General features: G+C 47.7%; 1 protein-coding gene across 2 annotated transcripts in view; it reads right to left on the bottom strand.

The window, feature by feature from the left end:
• Nucleotides 1–15,636: 15,636 nt before the first annotated feature.
• The window catches only part of gpn1 (GPN-loop GTPase 1), a 43,611-nt gene continuing 40,045 nt past the window's right edge, over nt 15,637–19,202 (bottom strand). The window contains exons 10-14 of one of the 2 annotated variants that reach the window (XM_063055365.1): nt 18,257–18,339; nt 18,009–18,048; nt 17,167–17,263; nt 16,155–16,265; nt 15,637–15,990 (exon numbers count right to left, since the gene is read on the bottom strand). In XM_063055365.1, the coding sequence (XP_062911435.1) occupies nt 15,905–15,990; nt 16,155–16,265; nt 17,167–17,263; nt 18,009–18,048; nt 18,257–18,339 (417 nt within the window). In that variant the 3' untranslated portion in view covers nt 15,637–15,904. Of the gene's footprint in view, nt 15,991–16,154; nt 16,269–17,166; nt 17,264–18,008; nt 18,049–18,256; nt 18,340–19,202 lie in introns of both variants that reach the window. The other variant, XM_063055364.1, reaches the window with a different exon arrangement.

The following is a 19,202-nucleotide window of genomic DNA, read 5'->3' on the forward strand; positions in this document are numbered from 1 at the left end:
GAGTGTGTGGAATGAGGGACAACGTTTCCCAGAGGGAGGTGAGTGTGTGGAATGAGGGACAATGTTTCCCAGAGGGAGGTGAGTATGTGGAATGAGGGACAATGTTTCCCAGAGGGAGGTGAGTATGTGGAATGAGGGACAACGTTTCCCAGAGGGAGGTGAGTGTGAGGAATGAGGGACAACGTTTCCCAGAGGGAGGTGAGTGTGTGGAATGAGGGACAACGTTTCCCAGAGGGAGGTGAGTGTGTGGAATGAGGGACAACGTTTCCCAGAGGGGGGTGAGTGTGTGGAATGAGGGACAATGTTTCCCAGAGGGAGATGAGTGTGTGGAATGAGGAACAACATTTCTCAGAGGGAGGTGAGTGTGTGGAATGAGGAACAACATTTCCCAGAGGGAGCTGAGTGTGTGGAATGAGAGACAACATTTCCCAGAGGGAGGTGAGTGTGTGGAATGAGGAACAACATTTCCCAGAGGGAGGTGAGTGTGTGGAATGAGGGACAACGTTTCCCAGAGGGAGGTGAGTGTGTGGAATGAGGGACAACGTTTCCCAGAGGGAGGTGAGTATGTGGAATGAGGAACAACGTTTCCCAGAGGGAGGTGAGTGTGTGGAATGAGGGACAATGTTTCCCAGAGGGAGGTGAGTATGTGGAATGAGGAACAACATTTCTCAGAGGGAGCTGAGTGTGTGGAATGAGAGACAACATTTCCCAGAGGGAGGTGAGTGTGTGGAATGAGGAACAACATTTCCCAGAGGGAGGTGAGTGTGTGGAATGAGGGACAACATTTCCCAGAGGGAGGTGAGTGTGTGGAATGAGGGACAACGTTTCCCAGAGGGAGGTGAGTATGTGGAATGAGGGACAACGTTTCCCAGAGGGAGGTGAGTGTGTGGAATGAGGGACAATGTTTCCCAGAGGGAGGTGAGTATGTGGAATGAGGGACAACGTTTCCCAGAGGGAGGTGAGTGTGTGGAATGAGGGACAACGTTTCCCAGAGGGAGGTGAGTGTGTGGAATGAGGGACAACATTTCCCAGAGGGAGGTGAGTGTGTGGAATGAGGGACAATGTTTCCCAGAGGGAGGTGAGTATGTGGAATGAGGGACAACGTTTCCCAGAGGGGGGTGAGTGTGTGGAATGAGGGACAATGTTTCCCAGAGGGAGATGAGTGTGTGGAATGAGGAACAACATTTCTCAGAGGGAGGTGAGTGTGTGGAATGAGGAACAACATTTCCCAGAGGGAGGTGAGTGTGTGGAATGAGGGACAACGTTTCCCAGAGGGGGGTGAGTGTGTGGAATGAGGGACAATGTTTCCCAGAGGGAGATGAGTGTGTGGAATGAGGAACAACATTTCTCAGAGGGAGGTGAGTGTGTGGAATGAGGAACAACATTTCCCAGAGGGAGGTGAGTGTGTGGAATGAGGGACAACGTTTCCCAGAGGGAGGTGAGTGTGTGGAATGAGGGACAATGTTTCCCAGGGGGAAGTGAGTATGTGGAATGAGGGACAACGTTTCCCAGAGGGAGGTGAGTATGTGGAATGAGGGACAACATTTCCTAGAGAGGTGAGTGTGTGGAATGAGGGACAACGTTTCCCATAGGGAGGTGAGTATGTGGAATGAGGAACAACGTTTCCCAGAGGGAGGTGAGTGTGTGGAATGAGGGCAACGTTTCCCAGAGGGAGGTGAGTATGTGGAATGAGGAGCAACGTTTCCCAGAGGGAGGTGAGGGTGTGGAATGAGGGACAATGTTACCCAGAGGGAAGTGAGTATGTGGAATGAGGGACAACGTTTCCCATAGGGAGGTGAGTATGTGGAATGAGGAACAATGTTTCCCAGAGGGAAGTGAGTGTGTGGAATGAGGGACAATGTTTCCCAGAGAGAGGCGAGTATGTGGAATGAGGGACAACGTTTCCCAGAGGGAGGTGAGTGTGTGGACTGAGGGACAATGTTTCCCAGAGGGAGGTGAGTATGTGGAATGAGGAACAACGTTTCAAAGAGGGAGGTGAGTGTGTGGAATGAGGGACAATGTTTCCCAGAGGGAGGTGAGTATGTGGAATGAGGAACAACGTTTCACAGAGGGAGGTGAGTGTGTGAAATGAGGGACAACATTTCCCAGAGGGAGGTGACTGTGTGGAATGAGGGACAACGTTTCCCAGAGGGAGGTGAGTGTGTGGAATGAGGGACAATGTTTCCCAGAGGGAGGTGAGTATGTGGAATGAGGGACAATGTTTCCCAGAGGGAGGTGAGTGTGAGGAATGAGGGACAACGTTTCCCAGAGGGAGGTGAGTGTGAGGAATGAGGAACAACATTTCCCACAGGGAGGTGAGTATGTGGAATGAGGGACAACGTTTCCCAGAGGGGGGTGAGTGTGTGGAATGAGGGACAATGTTTCCCAGAGGGAGATGAGTGTGTGGAATGAGGAACAACATTTCTCAGAGGGAGGTGAGTGTGTGGAATGAGGAACAACATTTCCCAGAGGGAGGTGAGTGTGTGGAATGAGGGACAACGTTTCCCAGAGGGAGGTGAGTGTGTGGAATGAGGGACAATGTTTCCCAGAGGGAAGTGAGTATGTGGAATGAGGGACAACGTTTCCCAGAGGGAGGTGAGTGTGAGGAATGAGGGAGAACGTTTCCCAGAGGGAGGTGAGTGTGAGGAATGAGGGACAACATTTCCCATAGGGAGGTGAGTATGTGGAATGAGGGACAACGTTTCCCAGAGGGAGGTGTGTGTGTGGAATGAGGGACAATGTTTCCCAGAGGGAGATGAGTGTGTGGAATGAGAAACAACATTTCTCAGAGGGAGCTGAGTGTGTGGAATGAGAGACAACATTTCCCAGAGGGAGGTGAGTGTGTGGAATGAGGAACAACATTTCCCAGAGGGAGGTGAGTGTGTGGAATGAGGGACAACGTTTCCCAGAGGGAGGTGAGTCTGTGGAATGAGGGACAATGTTTCCCAGAGGGAAGTGAGTATGTGGAATGAGGGACAACGTTTCCCAGAGGGAGGTGAGTATGTGGAATGAGGGACAACATTTCCTAGAGGGAGGTGAGTGTGTGGAATGAGGGCAACGTTTCCCAGAGGGAGGTGAATATGTGGAATGAGGAACAACGTTTCCCAGAGGGAGGTGAGGGTGTGGAATGAGGGACAATGTTTCCCAGAGGGAAGTGAGTATGTGGAATGAGGGACAACGTTTCCCATAGGGAGGTGAGTATGTGGAATGAGGAACAATGTTTCCCAGAGGGAGGTGAGTGTGTGGAATGAGGGACAATGTTTCCCAGAGAGAGGTGAGTGTGTGGAATGAGGAACAACGTTTCCCTGAGGGAGGTGAGTGTGTGGAATGAGGAACAACATTTCCCAGAGGGAGGTGAGTGTGTGGAATGAGGGCAATGTTTCCCAGAGGGAGGTGAGTGTGTGGAATGAGGGACAATGTTTCCCAGAGGGAGGTGAGTATGTGGAATGAGGAACAACGTTTCAAAGAGGGAGGTGAGTGTGTGGAATGAGGGACAATGTTTCCCAGAGGGAGGTGAGTATGTGGAATGAGGAACAACGTTTCACAGAGGGAGGTGAGTGTGTGAAATGAGGGACAACATTTCCCAGAGGGAGGTGACTGTGTGGAATGAGGGACAACGTTTCCCAGAGGGAGGTGAGTGTGTGGAATGAGGGACAATGTTTCCCAGAGGGAGTTGAGTGTGTGGAATGAGGGCAACGTTTCCCAGAGGGAGGTGAGTATGTGGAATGAGGAACAACGTTTCCCAGAGGGAGGTGAGGGTGTGGAATGAGGGACAATTTTTCCCAGAAGGAAGTGAGTATGTGGAATGAGGGACAACGTTTCCCAGAGGGAGGTGAGTGTGTGGAATGAGGGACAACGTTTCCCATAGGGAGGTGAGTATGTGGAATGAGGAACAACGTTTCCCAGAGGGAGGTGAGTGTGTGGAATGAGGGCAACGTTTCCCAGAGGGAGGTGCGTATGTGGAATGAGGAACAACGTTTCCCAGAGGGAGGTGAGGGTGTGTAATGAGGGACAATGTTTCCCAGAGGGAAGTGAGTATGTGGAATGAGGGACAACGTTTCCCATAGGGAGGTGAGTATGTGGAATGAGGAACAATGTTTCTCAGAGGGAGGTGAGTGTGTGGAATGAGAGACAATGTTTCCCAGAGGGAGGTGAGTGTGTGGAATGAGGAACAACGTTTCCCAGAGGGAGGTGAGTGTGTGGAATGAGGAACATTTCCCAGAGGGAGGTGAGTGTGTGGAATGAGGGACAATGTTTCCCAGAGGGAGGTGAGTATGTGGAATGAGGAACAACGTTTCCCAGAGGGAGGTGAGTGTGTGGAATGAGGGCAATGTTTCCCAGAGGGAGGTGAGTATGTGGAATGAGGAACAACGTTTCCCAGAGGGAGGTGAGTGTGTGGAATGTGGGACAACATTTCCTAGAGGGAGGTGAGTGTGTGGAATGAGGAACAACATTTCCCAGAGGGAGGTGAGTGTGTGGAATGAGGAACAAAGTTTCCCAGAGGGAAGTGAATATGTGGAATGAGGGACAACGTTTCCCATAGGGAGGTGAGTATGTGGAATGAGGAACAACGTTTCCCAGAGGGAGGTGAGTGTGTGGAATGAGGGACAACGTTTCCCAGAGGGAGGTGAGGGTGTGGAATGAGGGACAATGTTTCCCAGAGGGAAGTGAGTATGTGGAATGAGGGACAACGTTTCCGATAGGGAGGTGAGTATGTGGAATGAGGAACAATGTTTCCCAGAGGGAGGTGAGTGTGTGGAATGAGAGACAATGTTTCCCAGAAGGAGGTGAGTGTGTGGAATGAGGAACAACGTTTCCCAGAGGGAGGTGAGTGTGTGGAATGAGGAACATTTCCCAGAGGGAGGTGAGTATGTGGAATGAGGAACAACGTTTCCCAGAGGGAGGTGAGTGTGTGGAATGAGTGCAATGTTTCCCAGAGGGAGGTGAGTATGTGGAATGAGGAACAACGTTTCCCAGAGGGAGGTGAGTGTGTGGAATGTGGGACAACATTTCCTAGAGGGAGGTGAGTGTGTGGAATGAGGAACAACATTTCCCAGAGGGAGGTGAGTGTGTGGAATGAGGAACAAAGTTTCCCAGAGGGAAGTGAATATGTGGAATGAGGGACAACGTTTCCCATAGGGAGGTGAGTATGTGGAATGAGGAACAACGTTTCCCAGAGGGAGGTGAGTGTGTGGAATGAGGGACAACGTTTCCCAGAGGGAGGTGACTGTGTGGAATGAGGAACAACGTTTCCCAGAGGGAGGTGAGTGTGTGGAATGAGGAACAACAGTTCCCAGAGGGAGGTGAGTGTGTGGAATGAGGGACAATGTTTCCCAGAGGGAGGTGAGTATGTGGAATGAGGGACAACGTTTCCCAGAGGGAGGTGAGTATGTGGAATGAGGGACAACGTTTCCCAGAGGGAGGTGAGTGTGTGGAATGAGGGACAATGTTTCCCAGAGGGAGGTGAGTATGTGGAATGAGGAACAACGTTTCAAAGAGGGAGGTGAGTGTGTGGAATGAGGGACAATGTTTCCCAGAGGGAGGTGAGTATGTGGAATGAGGAACAACGTTTCACAGAGGGAGGTGAGTGTGTGAAATGAGGGACAACATTTCCCAGAGGGAGGTGACTGTGTGGAATGAGGGACAACGTTTCCCAGAGGGAGGTGAGTGCGTGGAATGAGGGACAATGTTTCCCAGAGGGAGTTGAGTGTGTGGAATGAGGGCAACGTTTCCCAGAGGGAGGTGAGTATGTGGAATGAGGAACAACGTTTCCCAGAGGGAGGTGAGGGTGTGGAATGAGGGACAATGTTTCCCAGAAGGAAGTGAGTATGTGGAATGAGGGACAACGTTTCCCAGAGGAAGGTGAGTATGTGGAATGAGGGACAACATTTCCTAGAGGGAGGTGAGTGTGTGGAATGAGGGACAACGTTTCCCATAGGGAGGTGAGTATGTGGAATGAGGAACAACGTTTCCCAGAGGGAGGTGAGTGTGTGGAATGAGGGCAACGTTTCCCAGAGGGAGGTGAGTATGTGGAATGAGGAACAACGTTTCCTAGAGGGAGGTGAGGGTGTGGAATGAGGGACAATGTTTCCCAGAGGGAAGTGAGTATGTGGAATGAGGGACAACGTTTCCCATAGGGAGGTGAGTATGTGGAATGAGGAACAATGTTTCCCAGAGGGAGGTGAGTGTGTGGAATGAGAGACAATGTTTCCCAGAGGGAGGTGAGTGTGTGGAATGAGGGACAACGTTTCCCAGAGGGAGGTGAGTGTGTGGAATGAGGGCAATGTTTCCCAGAGGGAGGTGAGTATGTGGAATGAGGAACAACGTTTCCCAGAGGGAGGTGAGTGTGTGGAATGTGGGACAACATTTCCTAGAGGGAGGTGAGTGTGTGGAATGAGGAACAACATTTCCCAGAGGGAGGTGAGTGTGTGGAATGAGGAACAAAGTTTCCCAGAGGGAAGTGAATATGTGGAATGAGGGACAACGTTTCCCATAGGGAGGTGAGTATGTGGAATGAGGAACAACGTTTCCCAGAGGGAGGTGAGTGTGTGGAATGAGGGACAATGTTTCCCAGAGGGAGGTGACTGTGTGGAATGAGGGACAACGTTTCCCAGAGGGAGGTGAGTGTGTGGAATGAGGGATAATGTTTCCCAGAGGGAGGTGAGTGTGTGGAATGAGGGACAATGTTTCCCAGAGAGAGGTGAGTGTGTGGAATGAGGGACAATGTTTCCCAGAGAGAGGTGAGTGTGTGGAATGAGGAACAACGTTTCCCAGAGGGAGGTGAGTGTGTGGAATGAGGAACAACATTTCCCAGAGGGAGGTGAGTGTGTGGAATGAGGGACAATGTTTCCCAGAGGGAGGTGAGTATGTGGAATGAGGAACAACGTTTCCCAGAGGGAGGTGAGTGTGTGGAATGAGGGCAATGTTTCCCAGAGGGAGTTGAGTATGTGGAATGAGGAACAACTTCTTCCAGAGGGAGGTGAGTGTGTGGAATGAGGGACAATGTTTCCTAGAGGGAAGTGAGTGTGTGGAATGAGGGACAATGTTTCCCAGAGGGAGGTGAGTGTGTGGAATGAGGGACAATATTTCCCAGAGGGAGGTGAGTGTGTGGAATGAGGAACAACGTTTCCCAGAGGGAGGTGAGTGTGTGGAATGAGGGCAATGATTCCCAGAGGGAGGTGAGTATGTGGAATGAGGAACAACGTTTTCCAGAGGGAGGTGAGTGTGTGGAATGAGGGACAATGTTTCCTAGAGGGAAGTGAGTGTGTGGAATGAGGGACAATGTTTCCCAGAGGGAGGTGAGTGTGTGGAATGAGGGACAATATTTCCCAGAGGGAGGTGAGTGTGTGGAATGAGGGACAATGTTTCCCAGAGGGAAGTGAGTATGTTGAATGAGGGACAACGTTTCCCAGAGGGATGTGAGTGTGTGGAATGAGGGACAACGTTTGCCAGAGGGAGGTGAGTGTGTGGAATGAGGGACAACATTTCCCAGAGGGAGGTCAGTGTGTGGAATGAGGGACAATGTTTCCCAGAGGGAGGTGAGTGTGTGGAATGAGGGACAACTTTTCCCAGAGGGAGGTGAGTGTGTGGAATGAGGGACAATATTTCATTAGAAGCGAAAAGATGAAATAAGAAAGCAAGATAGCAAATAATATCAAAGTGGATCGTATAAGTTTCTTCAAGTATGTTAAAAATGAAAGAGAAATGAGAGTGGATATAGGACTGCTAGACAATGAGGCAGGAGAAATAATAACAGGGGACAAGGAGGTAGATGAACTAAATGAGTATTTTGCGTCAGTCTTCGTTGTGGAAGACACTGGCAGTATGCCTGATGTTATAATACGTGAAATGGGTGCAGTTACTGTTACAAGAGAGAAGGTGCTCAAAAAACTGAAAGACCGAAAGGTACATAAGTCACCTGGACCAGATGAACTGCACCCTATTGTTCTGAAAGAGGTAGTGTTAGAGATTGTGGTAGCATTAGAAATGATCTTTCAAAGATCATTAGACTCTGGCACGGTCAGAATCAGAATCAGAATCAGGTTTATTATCACCGGCATGTGACGTGAAATTTGTTAACTTAGCAGCAGCAGTTCAATGCAATACATAATCTAGCAGCGAAAAAATAATAATAATAATAAATATACAAGTAAATCAATTACATTGAATAGATTTTAAAAAGTGCAAAAACAGAAATACTGTATATTAAAAAAAAGTGAGGTAGTGTCCAAAGATTCAAGTCCATTTAGGAATCGGATGGTTGAGGGGAAGAGGCTGTTCCTGAATCACTGAGTGTGTGCCTTCAGGCTTCTGTCCCTCCTACCTGATGGTAACAGTGAGAAAAGGGCATGCCCTGGGTGCTGGAGGTCCTTCATAATGGACACTGCCTTTCTGAGACACTGTTCCTAAAGATGTCCTGGGTACTTTGTAGGCTAGTACCCAAGATGGAGCTGACTGGATTTACAACCTTCTGCAGTTTCTTTCAGTCTGTGCAGTAGCCCCTCCATACCAGACAGTGATGCAGCCTGTCAGAATGCTCTCTACGGTACAACTATAGAAGTTTTTGAGTGTATTTGTGGACATGCCAAATCTCTTCAAACTCCTAATAAAATAAAATCAGCATGGTTTCCTTCAGGGAAAATCCTGCCTGATGAACTTGTTGGAATTCATTGAGATTACAAGTAAGATAGATAAAGGGGATGCAGTATGTGCTGTATATTTGGACTTTCAGAAGCCTTTGACAAGGTGACACACATGAGGCTGCTTACCAAGTTAAGAGCCCATGGTATTACTTCTTTTTTACAGGAAAGTTACTAAGATGGTTAGAGCATTGGCTGATTGGAAGAAGGCAGTGAGTGGGAATAAAAGGATCCTTTTCTGGTTGGCTGCCAGTGACTAGTGGTGTTCCACAGGGGTCGGTGTTGGGACCACTTCTTTTCATGCTGTATATCAACGATTTAGATGATGAAATAGATGGCTTTGTTGCCAAGTTTGCAGATGATACGAAGATTGGTGGAGGGGCAGGCAGTGTTGAGGAAACAGGTAAGATGCAGGACTTAGACAGATTAGGAGAATGGGCAAGAACGTGGCAAATTAAATACAATGTTGGAAAATGCATGGTCATGCACTTTGTTAGTAGAAGTAAATGTGCGGACTACTTTCTAAATGGGGAGAAAATCCAGGAATCTGAGATGCAGAGGGACTTGAGAGTCCTTGTGCAGAACACCTTGAAGGTTAACTTGCAGGTTGAGACAGTGATGAGGAAGGTAAATGCCATGTTGGCATTCATTTCAAGAGGTCTAGACAAGAGAAAGGATGTGATGCTGAGGCTTTATAAGGCCGTGGTGAGGCTTTATCTTGAGTATTGTGAACAATTTTGGGCCCCTCATCTTAGAAAAGTTGAGCTGGCATTGGAGAGCGTGCAGCGGTGGTTTACAGCCATGATTCCAGGAATGAAAGGGTTACCGTACGAGGAACGTTTGATGGCTCTGGGCCTGTTCTCGCTGGAATTCCGAAGGCTGAGCGGCGACCTGGGAAAGTGTGGAGGTGATAGCGAGAAGCTATAGGTAAGTAGTCACACCTGGGACCTCAGGAGACAGATAACTGGATAACAGTCAGGAGAGGGAAAGGCAAGAGTCAGATACTAGAGAATACCGCTGTGGCCGTCCCCCTTAACAATAAGTACTCCTGTTTGAGTACTGTTGGGGGAGACAGTCTACCTGGGGGAAGTAACAGTGGTCACACCTCTGGCACAGAGTCTGGCCCTGTGGCTCAGAAGGGTAGGGGAAGGAAGAGGATGGCAGCAGTGATAGAGGACTCTATAGTTAGGGGGTCAGGCAGGTGATTCTGTGGTCGCAAGAAAGAAACGCGGATGGTAGTTTACCTCCCAGGTGCCAGGGTCCGGGATGTTTCTGATGACGTCCAGGATATCCTGAAGTGGGAAGGAGAACAGCCAGAGGTCGTGGTACATATTGGTACCAATGACATAGGCAGGAAAAGGGAGGAGGTCCAGAAAACAGACTACAGGGAGTTAGGGAGGAAGTTGAGAAGCAGGACCTCAAAGGTAGTAATCTCGGGATTACTGCCTGTGGCACGCGATAGTGAGTATAGGAATGGAGTGAGGTGTAGGATAAATGCCTGGCTGAGGGATTGGAGCAGGGGGCAGGGATTCAGATTTCTGGATCATTGGGACCTACTTTGGGGCAGGTGTGACCTGTACAATAAAGATGGGTTGCACTTGAATCCGAGGGGGACCAATATCCTGGTGAGGAGGTTTGCTAACGCTATTGGGGAGAGTTTAAACTAGAATTGCTGGGGGGGGGATGTGAATTGAACTGAAGAGACAGAGGAAGGGGTGGTTGGCTCACAAATAGAGAAAGCTTGGAGACAGTGTGAGAGGGAGGATAGGTAGGTGATAGACCGATGGTTTGAGATGTGTCTATTTTAATGCAAGAAGCATCATGAACAAAGCTTATGAATTTAGAGTGTGGATCAGTACTTGTAACTATGATGTTGTGGCCATTACAGAGACTTGGATGGCTCAGGGGCAGGAATGGTTACTTAGAGTGCCAGGCTTCAGATAGAAACATAGAAACATAGAAAATAGGTGCAGGAGTAGGCCATTCGGCCCTTCGAGCCTGCACCTCCATTTATTATGATCATGGCTGATCATCCAACTCAGAACCCTGCCCCAGCCTTCCTTCCATACCCCCTGATCCCCGTAGCCACAAGGGCCATATCTAACTCCCTCTTAAATATAGCCAATGAACAGGCCTCAACTGTTTCCTGTGGCAGAGAATTCCACAGATTCACCACTCTCTGTGTGAAGAAAGGACAGGGAGGGAGGCAAAAGAGGTGGGGGCATGACACTGTTGATCAGAGATAGTGTCACGGCTACAGAAAAGGAGGAAGTCATGGAGGGATTGTCTACGGAGTCTCTGTGGGTAGAGGTTAGGAACAGGAAGGGGTCAATAACCATTGGGTGTTTTTTTTATAGACACTCAATAGTAACAGGGACATCGAGGACCAGATAGGGAGACGGATTCTGGAATGGTGCTGTAATAACAGGGTTGTCGTGATGGGAGATTTTAATTCCCCAATATTGATTGGCATCTCCCTAGAGCAAGGGGTTTAGATGGGGTGGAGTTTGTTAGGTGTGTTCAGGAAGCTTTCCTGACACAATATGTAGATAAGCCTACAAGAGGAGAAGCTGAACTTGATCTGGTATTGGGAAATGAACCTGATCGGGTGTCAGGTCTCTCAGTGGGAGAGCATTTTGGAAATAGAATTATGATCACTATCTCCTTTACCATAGCATTGGAGAGGGTTAGGAACAGACAAGTTAGGAAAATGTTTAATTGGAGTAAGGGGAAATATGAAGCTATCAGGCAGGAGCTTGGAAGCATAAATTGGGAGCAGATGTCCTCAGGAAAATGTACGGCAAAAATGTGGCAAATGTTCAGAGAATATTTGCATGGCATTCTGCACAGGTACATTCCGATGAGACAAGGAAAGGATGGTAGGGTACAGGAACTGTGGTGTACAAAGGCTGTTGAAAATCTAGTCAAGAAGAAAAGCTTATGAAAGGTTCAAAAAGCTAGGTAATGATCGAGATCTAGAAAATTACAAGGCTAGCAGAAAGGAACTTCAGTATTCACTACGGAAAAGGACCTTGGCGATTGTAGGGATGACTTACAGTGGACTGAAAAGCTTGAGCATATAGACATTAAGAAAGAAGATGTGCTGGAGCTTTTGGAAAGCATCAAGTTGGATAGTCACTGGGACTGTACAAGATATACCCCAGGCTGCTGTGGGAGACAAGGAATGAGATTTCTGAGCCTCTGGCGATGATTTTTGCATCATCAATGGAGCTGGGAGAGGTTCCAGAGAATTGGAGGGTTGCAGATGTTGTTCCCGGTCAAGGTGGAGCCAAATTCATGATCCCACGACATTCTGGTCAAGGTGGTGCCAAACACGTGATCCTGTGACCTTCTGTCATTTCTGTCCGGCAATGGCAGCTGGGCCAGATGGATTGGCTGCGAACTTTATAAGAAATTTTGTGATATCCTCGCCCCACTTCTCCTCAGAATGATATCTTGCTCTAAGAGAGACAAAGCCTTGCCTAAAACATTGTACGAGGCTAACATTTCCCTCATTCTAAAGAAAGTTAAAGAGGAAACAGACCTGGCCAGCTATAGGCCCATTGCACTTCAGAACTTGGATAGAAAGGTAATCACTAAAATCCTGGCTAACTGGCTAAATAAGCATTTGTCATTTATCATTCATCCTGATCAGACAGGATTCATCCCGGCCAGATTCTCTTTTTCCAGTGTCAGACGCCTCCTTAATACTATGTATGCTGATCATGGAAAGCTAGTGGGGCAGCAATCTTATCACTTGATGCACAGAAGGCTTTTGACCAGATTGAGTGGCCTTACGTGTTTGAGTCACTGTACAGAATTGGGTTTGGCGAGTCATTTATATCCTGGCTAAAACTGAAATACGCCAGCCCAATGTGTTCTATTATAACCAATGGCAACAATTCAACTATGTTTCCCCTACACCGTTCAGTTCAGCAGGGTTGCCCTCTCTCGCCGGCCCTCTTTGCTGTCGCGGTAGAGCCCCTCACCCTAAAAATAAGAAGTCACCCAAATATTGTGGGTTTGAAAGTGGGAGGTATTGAAACACTTATTAGTTTATATGCCAACAATGTGATACTGTACTTAGAAAAGTCAGTTCCCCTTCTTCTAGATTTAATCACTTCTTTTGGCAGACTATCGGGATACTCAATCCATTGGTCAAAAAGTGACTTTGTGCCCTTTTCCGACGTCTACACGCCGGGTTTTTTGGAAAGTGTCCCATTTAAAGTAGCTAAAAATCACTTTATTTATCTTGGCTTGGCAATACCCAAAGATCCTAAGCTAATATTTAAATTAAACTTCGTGGAGTTCATCTCAAAACTTAAACAGAACATAAAAAGTTGGAAAACCCTACCTCTGTCCATGATTGGTCATATAAATTCAATTAAAGTGGTTTCCCTTCCTAGGTTTCTCCATCTTTGTCAAAATCTCCCCGTTTTTCTTACATCAGCCTTCTTTAAAGAGTTGGACTCTATAATTTTGTCTTACATCTGGAATTACAAGAACACAGGATTTCAAAAATTCATTTGCAAAAGCCCAAGTCTGAAGGACGGCTGGGATTACCTGTATTCAGACACTATTATTGGGCTGTCAATGCTAGGGCTTTAATGTTCAGGCAACAGGGGGCTCCGGATAACTTAGCCCCTGGGGCCCCCTTGTGGCTATGTATGGAGTCTAACTCTGTTGTCAATTCCTCCTTGCCAGCCATGCTGTTCTCTAAGTTAGAAAAGCCTGGGATTTCAAAAAGTTTAAGTTTTGTTTTGAAAAACTCTGTCAGAATTCTAAATCAGATTAGAAGTGTTCTGAATCTACCAGAGACCTCTGTACAAACACCAATCTGTTTCAATCACTCCTTTCTACCCTCATGGTCAGGCAAAACCTACCATGCTTGGAGGGAGAAGGGTCTAGTTTCTATTGAACACCTGTATATAGAGGGACGGTTTGCAACATTTAGTCTGCTGAAAGAGAAATTTGAGCTGCCTCGTTCGCACTTTTTTATTATTAGTTACAAATTAGTCACTACGTCCAATCCAAGATTTGTAATTTTGAAATCCTTCCAGGGAAGCATATATTTTTTGATACCTTAAAAAACCCTCCTGATTCCAGGCATCTCGTTTCTAAGTTTGTACGTTTGTTTGATGCTTGTACTATAGTCTCTACTGTGAAGATCAGGGAGGCCTGGAGTGAAGAATTGGGCATTGAACTATCTGAAGCTGCCTGGGACAAGAGTTTGTCTATGATACAGGCTTGCTCTGTTAACAGCAGACACCAACTGATCCAGTTCAAAGTTGTCCACCGTCTTCGCTGTTCTAAACTCAGGTTGCACAGGATTTACCCTTCAGTCTCGCCAATGTGTGACAGATGTCAAGGGTCGGAGGGCACGTTGTCACACACCTTTTGGTTTTGCCCTTCACTGACTGGATTTTGGTCCAAAATATTCGACTGGTACTCAAAGGCCTATAAAAGATCCTTCCCCTTGGAAGCTGGTCTTGCCATCTTTGGCTGTTTGCAATCCACTCTATGCTTCCCATAGCCATACAACAGTCTCTGATGCTGGGGATGACTGTCGCCAAAAGACTTATCACCCTCTCCCCCTTCCTTCAGGAGGTGGATGGCTGACATGATCTCAGTCATACAGATGGAGAGACTCAGGTTCTTGAGAACCAATTCAATTATAAAATTTTCGGCTATCTGGGATCCATTTCTTGCCTACTTAGACGAGGCCGGGGGCAGACGAATAATTTCCCCCCAGCTAATCTCTCACGGCCCTCATTCAAGACTTGATGTTGAGCACTTCTGAGCACTCTGTAAAACAGGCATCCCTCTAATGTTAGGTTTTTTCCCCCCTCATTTTATTTTCACACATGTCTGAGCTTATATGTTCTTGTTGATTTTATTGTTTTTTGAAAATTTTGAAAATAAAGTATTTAAAAAAAATAGGTGGAGCCGAACACGTGATCCCGTGACCGGACAAGGTGCTGCCAAACACGTGATCCCCTGATCTCTCGGTCAAAGTGTGGCCGAACTCATGATCCCATGATCTCCTGGTCAAGGTGGTGCTGAACACATGATCCCATGACTTTCCAAAGCCGAGCCGTGATGCCCGTTGATGTGGCTCAGACTTGTTTCTTTAGATATGTAGTAGGGATGTTACAGGGACAGGGATGTGGGGATTTAGATATCTAGTAGGGATGTTTTTGGGCACAGCCCAGGGAGTTAGAGTACAGGGAGAGGGATGTGGGGGATTTAGAAGTCAAGGGCAGTAAATGAAGAGTCCAAGTCAGAGCGTTTGGGTTGACTGAGGATAAAGACAAGCCATCCCCGAGGTCAATGACCGAGATCGTAGTCTATATCCAGCCCAGTGGACGAAGGGCTGGGGAAACCCCGCCCCCCCCACAGGTCAGCGACACTCCAAGGTCTTGAGTCACAGATTGGAGGTCCGTGTGGGCAGAAGTCATGAGGGACGGTGACCCGTCAGGTCAACGAGTCCCAAGGTCAGAGATCCTTGTGAGCACAGAGGTCAAGGCACCGACTTTAAAGTCTGTCATTGATGAGTCCTGGGGGCGATACTGAAGGTTAAAGATCAGGACTAAAGTTGGCAAGTCTTGAAGTTGATGCCTGATGGTCAAAGCCCCTGGGTCAACACAAACCATAAATTGGAAGCCTGATCTCCACGGGTCTGAATGTCTATGCCAGGGCCAGGAGACCAAGAGGCATCTTGTCCTGAAGTTCGAAGTCTGTCTGCACGTTTGAGTAGGTGGAAAAGGCTTGTTGTGCTGTATCTGAGGCTCCTGATGCTCGAGTTGTTCTGCTGAACATTGCAGCCCTGCTACGTTGACTCCAGAATGCGTGGCGACACTTGCAGACTGCTCCCAGCACTTCTGTGTGTCAGTGTAGGGTGATTGATGGCTGAATGAATCACAATCTCTGCGGTCAGGGGTACATAACCCAGTAACTGTAGCTCCAGACACAGCAAACATTCTCAGACTTTTATCAGAATAACAAACTGCTTTTATTCAATAAATACCAAACAGGATGACGTATGAAATTATAGCAAGTCAAGTGTTCAGGTGGAACAAGGAATGACCCACGACACAGGCTGGACCCTTCCACTCCACCACTGATTGAGTCCGTGATCAGGTGAAGCGTGGAAGCAGCCAACACATCTCAACCTCCCATCCACTCAGGGTGGGTTTCCGAGAATGGAGTCTCCAAGCAGACTGCTCAGCTGATTGGCTGAGGCACCCAGCCAAGCCGATCCCTCGTCATTCTTTGGCAACAGGGAGGTTTCGGAGTTTTCTCTGCTCTAGGTATCTTTGGAAGGCAGGTTCCTCGCTCTGCTCCTCCACTTCTGCAGATGGAAGAGAAAACAATGAGATACAAACAGAGCAGACAGCAGACTGTACCCACGTCAAATACCATCACCCCATCTACAACATGGAACCTTCCCTGTTGTAATGGCTTTGTCTGACATGCAGAGTCCCCACCTGCAGAGCCGAACGATGTGACACTTACTTTGATAATCTAGGTCATCTGTATCTGAATCAACTTCCTCATCCTCTTCATCAGCAATCCCACGGGTTAGGATCAGACCTGAGGGACCTGGATCCACCTCATGTTCTGCATCTGCTAGACATGAAAAGATAAGAAGCATGTTCAATTCCACTACACAGAGGCGAGGAGGCACATCCTCGCCAGGTAACTCCTGCACACCACTATCACCAAACACTGATTGATCAGGATGTGAAGGGAACTTTCCTGGATATTAGACAATCTTTCTGGATGTTAAAGAATAAGGTGATCCAGTAGCTACACTTCATTTGGAGTTTGAGGAGATCTAGCCTGTCCCCATAGACTGTCGCAAATTTCTACAGATGTACCCTGGAGAGCATTCTGATACGGAGGCACCAATGCACAGAATCAGAAAAAGCTGCAGAAGGTTGTGAAGTCAGCCGGCTCCATCATGGGTACTAGCCTCGCCAGCGTCGAAGACATTTTCAAAAGGCAGCGACTGAAGAAAGAAGCATCCATTGCGAAGGGCCTTCTCCACCTAGGACGTGCCCCCTTCTTGTTACCGCCATTAAGGAGGAGCTACAGGAGCCTAAGGACACACACTTAACATTTCAGGAACAGCTTCTTCCACTCCACTGTCAGATTTCTGAACAGTCTACGAAACCATGAACATAACCTCACCCTTTAGCTCTCTTTTTGCACTACTTTATTGTTTTATATTTCTGACTGTAACTTGTAGCTTTTTTACTACATTAAACTGTACTGTTGTTACAAAACAACACACTTCATGACATACGTAAACCTGATTCTCATTCAAAAACGGCTTTAAGTTAGACTATTGGCTCCGAGTTTGATAAGTGGAGAAGAGGTTTGAAGGTTCAAACTGTTCATTCCAGCTCCTGTTCGTGTTCTGAACCCCCAAACCAGGGAGTCTCAGCTTCCAGCAGCCCTCCCACGCGGAGACCCCAGAATGACCAGGGCTGGTCAGAGAGCAAGGGTGAGCAATCCCACTCACAGTTGGCAGGAATGGGGCTGGAATCCATGGCAATGTCCCCCATGTCTTTTCGCAGTTGTTCCAGTTGGTCTTCACGCTTCTTCACCTCCTTGGCAGCCTGGGATACAAAGAGGTTAAACTGTGGGTGGGGAGGGGACAGAGGTGAGGGAGGGGTTCATCGCCTCCTTCACCTAGTATACAAAGAGGAGATTAAACTGTGGGTGGGAGATGATAGAGGGGAAGGAGGGGTTTTTCACCTCTTTGGCAGCCAAGAACACAAAGAAGTGGGTGATGGGGACAGAGGTGAGCGAGGGGGATACAGAATACAAAAGCATGGGCGGCTTAAAAGGCAGGAGGGACACTTTCCTTTATTTGCCAGGTAGGGAATGCAAGAGCAGAGAGGGTATACTGTAGACAACAGTTAGATCACAGCAGGGGGAAAGACGCAGAGGTTTACTTCTTATGTCAAAGTTGAGGTGGTCTTCAATGGAACAAATAGAGAAAAAGGGATATTTTGACAAGTAGTTTATTCAGTGTGAACTGCGAAGACAAAACTGAGCAAGGAGAGGCCATGTGAAGAGCTGGAGGGAGGGGAGAAAGAGAAAACTTCTCCCGAGAAGGTGGGAAAGGTGAGGAGTGGAGGCAGAAACCACTCTCACTCTTTCAGTGATGAACAAGAATCATCTGCACTCTCGGTGCATTCTGTAAGAGGATGACCTGAATGGGCCACCTCCTCCTGGGCAGCACTGCCACTGTGGCTGGGTGAGTGAGGGATCTGAATGACAGGTCGAAGGGAACCAGGGAGGGGACAGCTGGGGAGCAGCCACTAATACTCTGAGCACTGTCACACAAACATCACTCACCAGATGTTGCTGCATCTTTTCATAATGAGGTCGATAATCACTACGAAGACAAGAAAACTCGAATTAAATAGTGTGTCTGAGAGTCCTGCAATCACCAGAACTTAGTACCCAGGTCTGAGGCGATGGGTTTGGGACAACTAATCAAGTGTTTCTGTAGTCCTGCAGCAACAAGCAGAAACACAGTGAATACAGACATCGGGACGGAGGGCCCCTCACCTCCAAATATTGTGCAAGGTCTTTCAGCTCACCTTTCGTACTCAGCTGCTGCCTCAGTGACCTGCTGCAGGAATTCATGCATTCCAATGCCCTCGACTGCTGAAACCCCAACCACCTGAAAGAAACAAACCCAGTCAGAGCTGCCAAAGTTAAACAACCCAACATTGCCCCACATAGACAACTATACACCCTGTCATACACAGTACAGTTACTCTCCACGTAACGGCCATCATACAACCCGTCATACATGGTACAATTCACCCGAGATCATACAGTACGTCACACACAGTACAATCTCAACCCACGTAAAGGCCATCATACAACTAGTCACACACGGTACAATCTCACTCCAAATAAATGCTGTCCTACAACCCGTTACACATTTTACAGTCTCACTGCAGGTAAATGCTGTCAAACAACCCATAACACAAAGTACAGTCTCACTCCAGGTAAATGCTGTCAAACAACACGTCACACACGGTACAGTCTCACTCCAGATGAAGACCGGGCAGCTGCAGCAGTGCTCGGAGTATAAAACAACCTCAGGTCTGGGATGGGGTGTGGTTCCACAGCTCTGCTGTACCAGCAATTACCCCACCGGACAATCCGTCTGAACTATTTTAGAGAAATATTTGGTTTCCCATTTAATTTATTTAAAATTTTGTGCACCTCTCAGTCCCGTTTGCAGGTCTTTAATTTAGAGTCAATGCTTGTATGGCTTCTTCCAACAATACTCAAGAACTGATACTGGAACACAGAAAAGAACAGACCCTTCGGCCCATGATGTTGTGCAGGCCTTCTAACTCACTCCAAGATCAATATAACCCTTCTCTCCATTTTTATATTATCCGTGTGCCTATGAGTCCTTTAAAAGCCCCTAATGTCCATGCACGCAACATTGTGTAAAAAAGCTACCTGTGACAGCCTTAAAATTATACCCTTTCATTTTATCCATTACTACCCTGCAAAAGCGTCTCT

Source organism: Mobula hypostoma, chromosome 8, assembly GCF_963921235.1.
Source record: "Mobula hypostoma chromosome 8, sMobHyp1.1, whole genome shotgun sequence".
NCBI classification, from domain to species: domain Eukaryota; kingdom Metazoa; phylum Chordata; class Chondrichthyes; order Myliobatiformes; family Myliobatidae; genus Mobula; species Mobula hypostoma.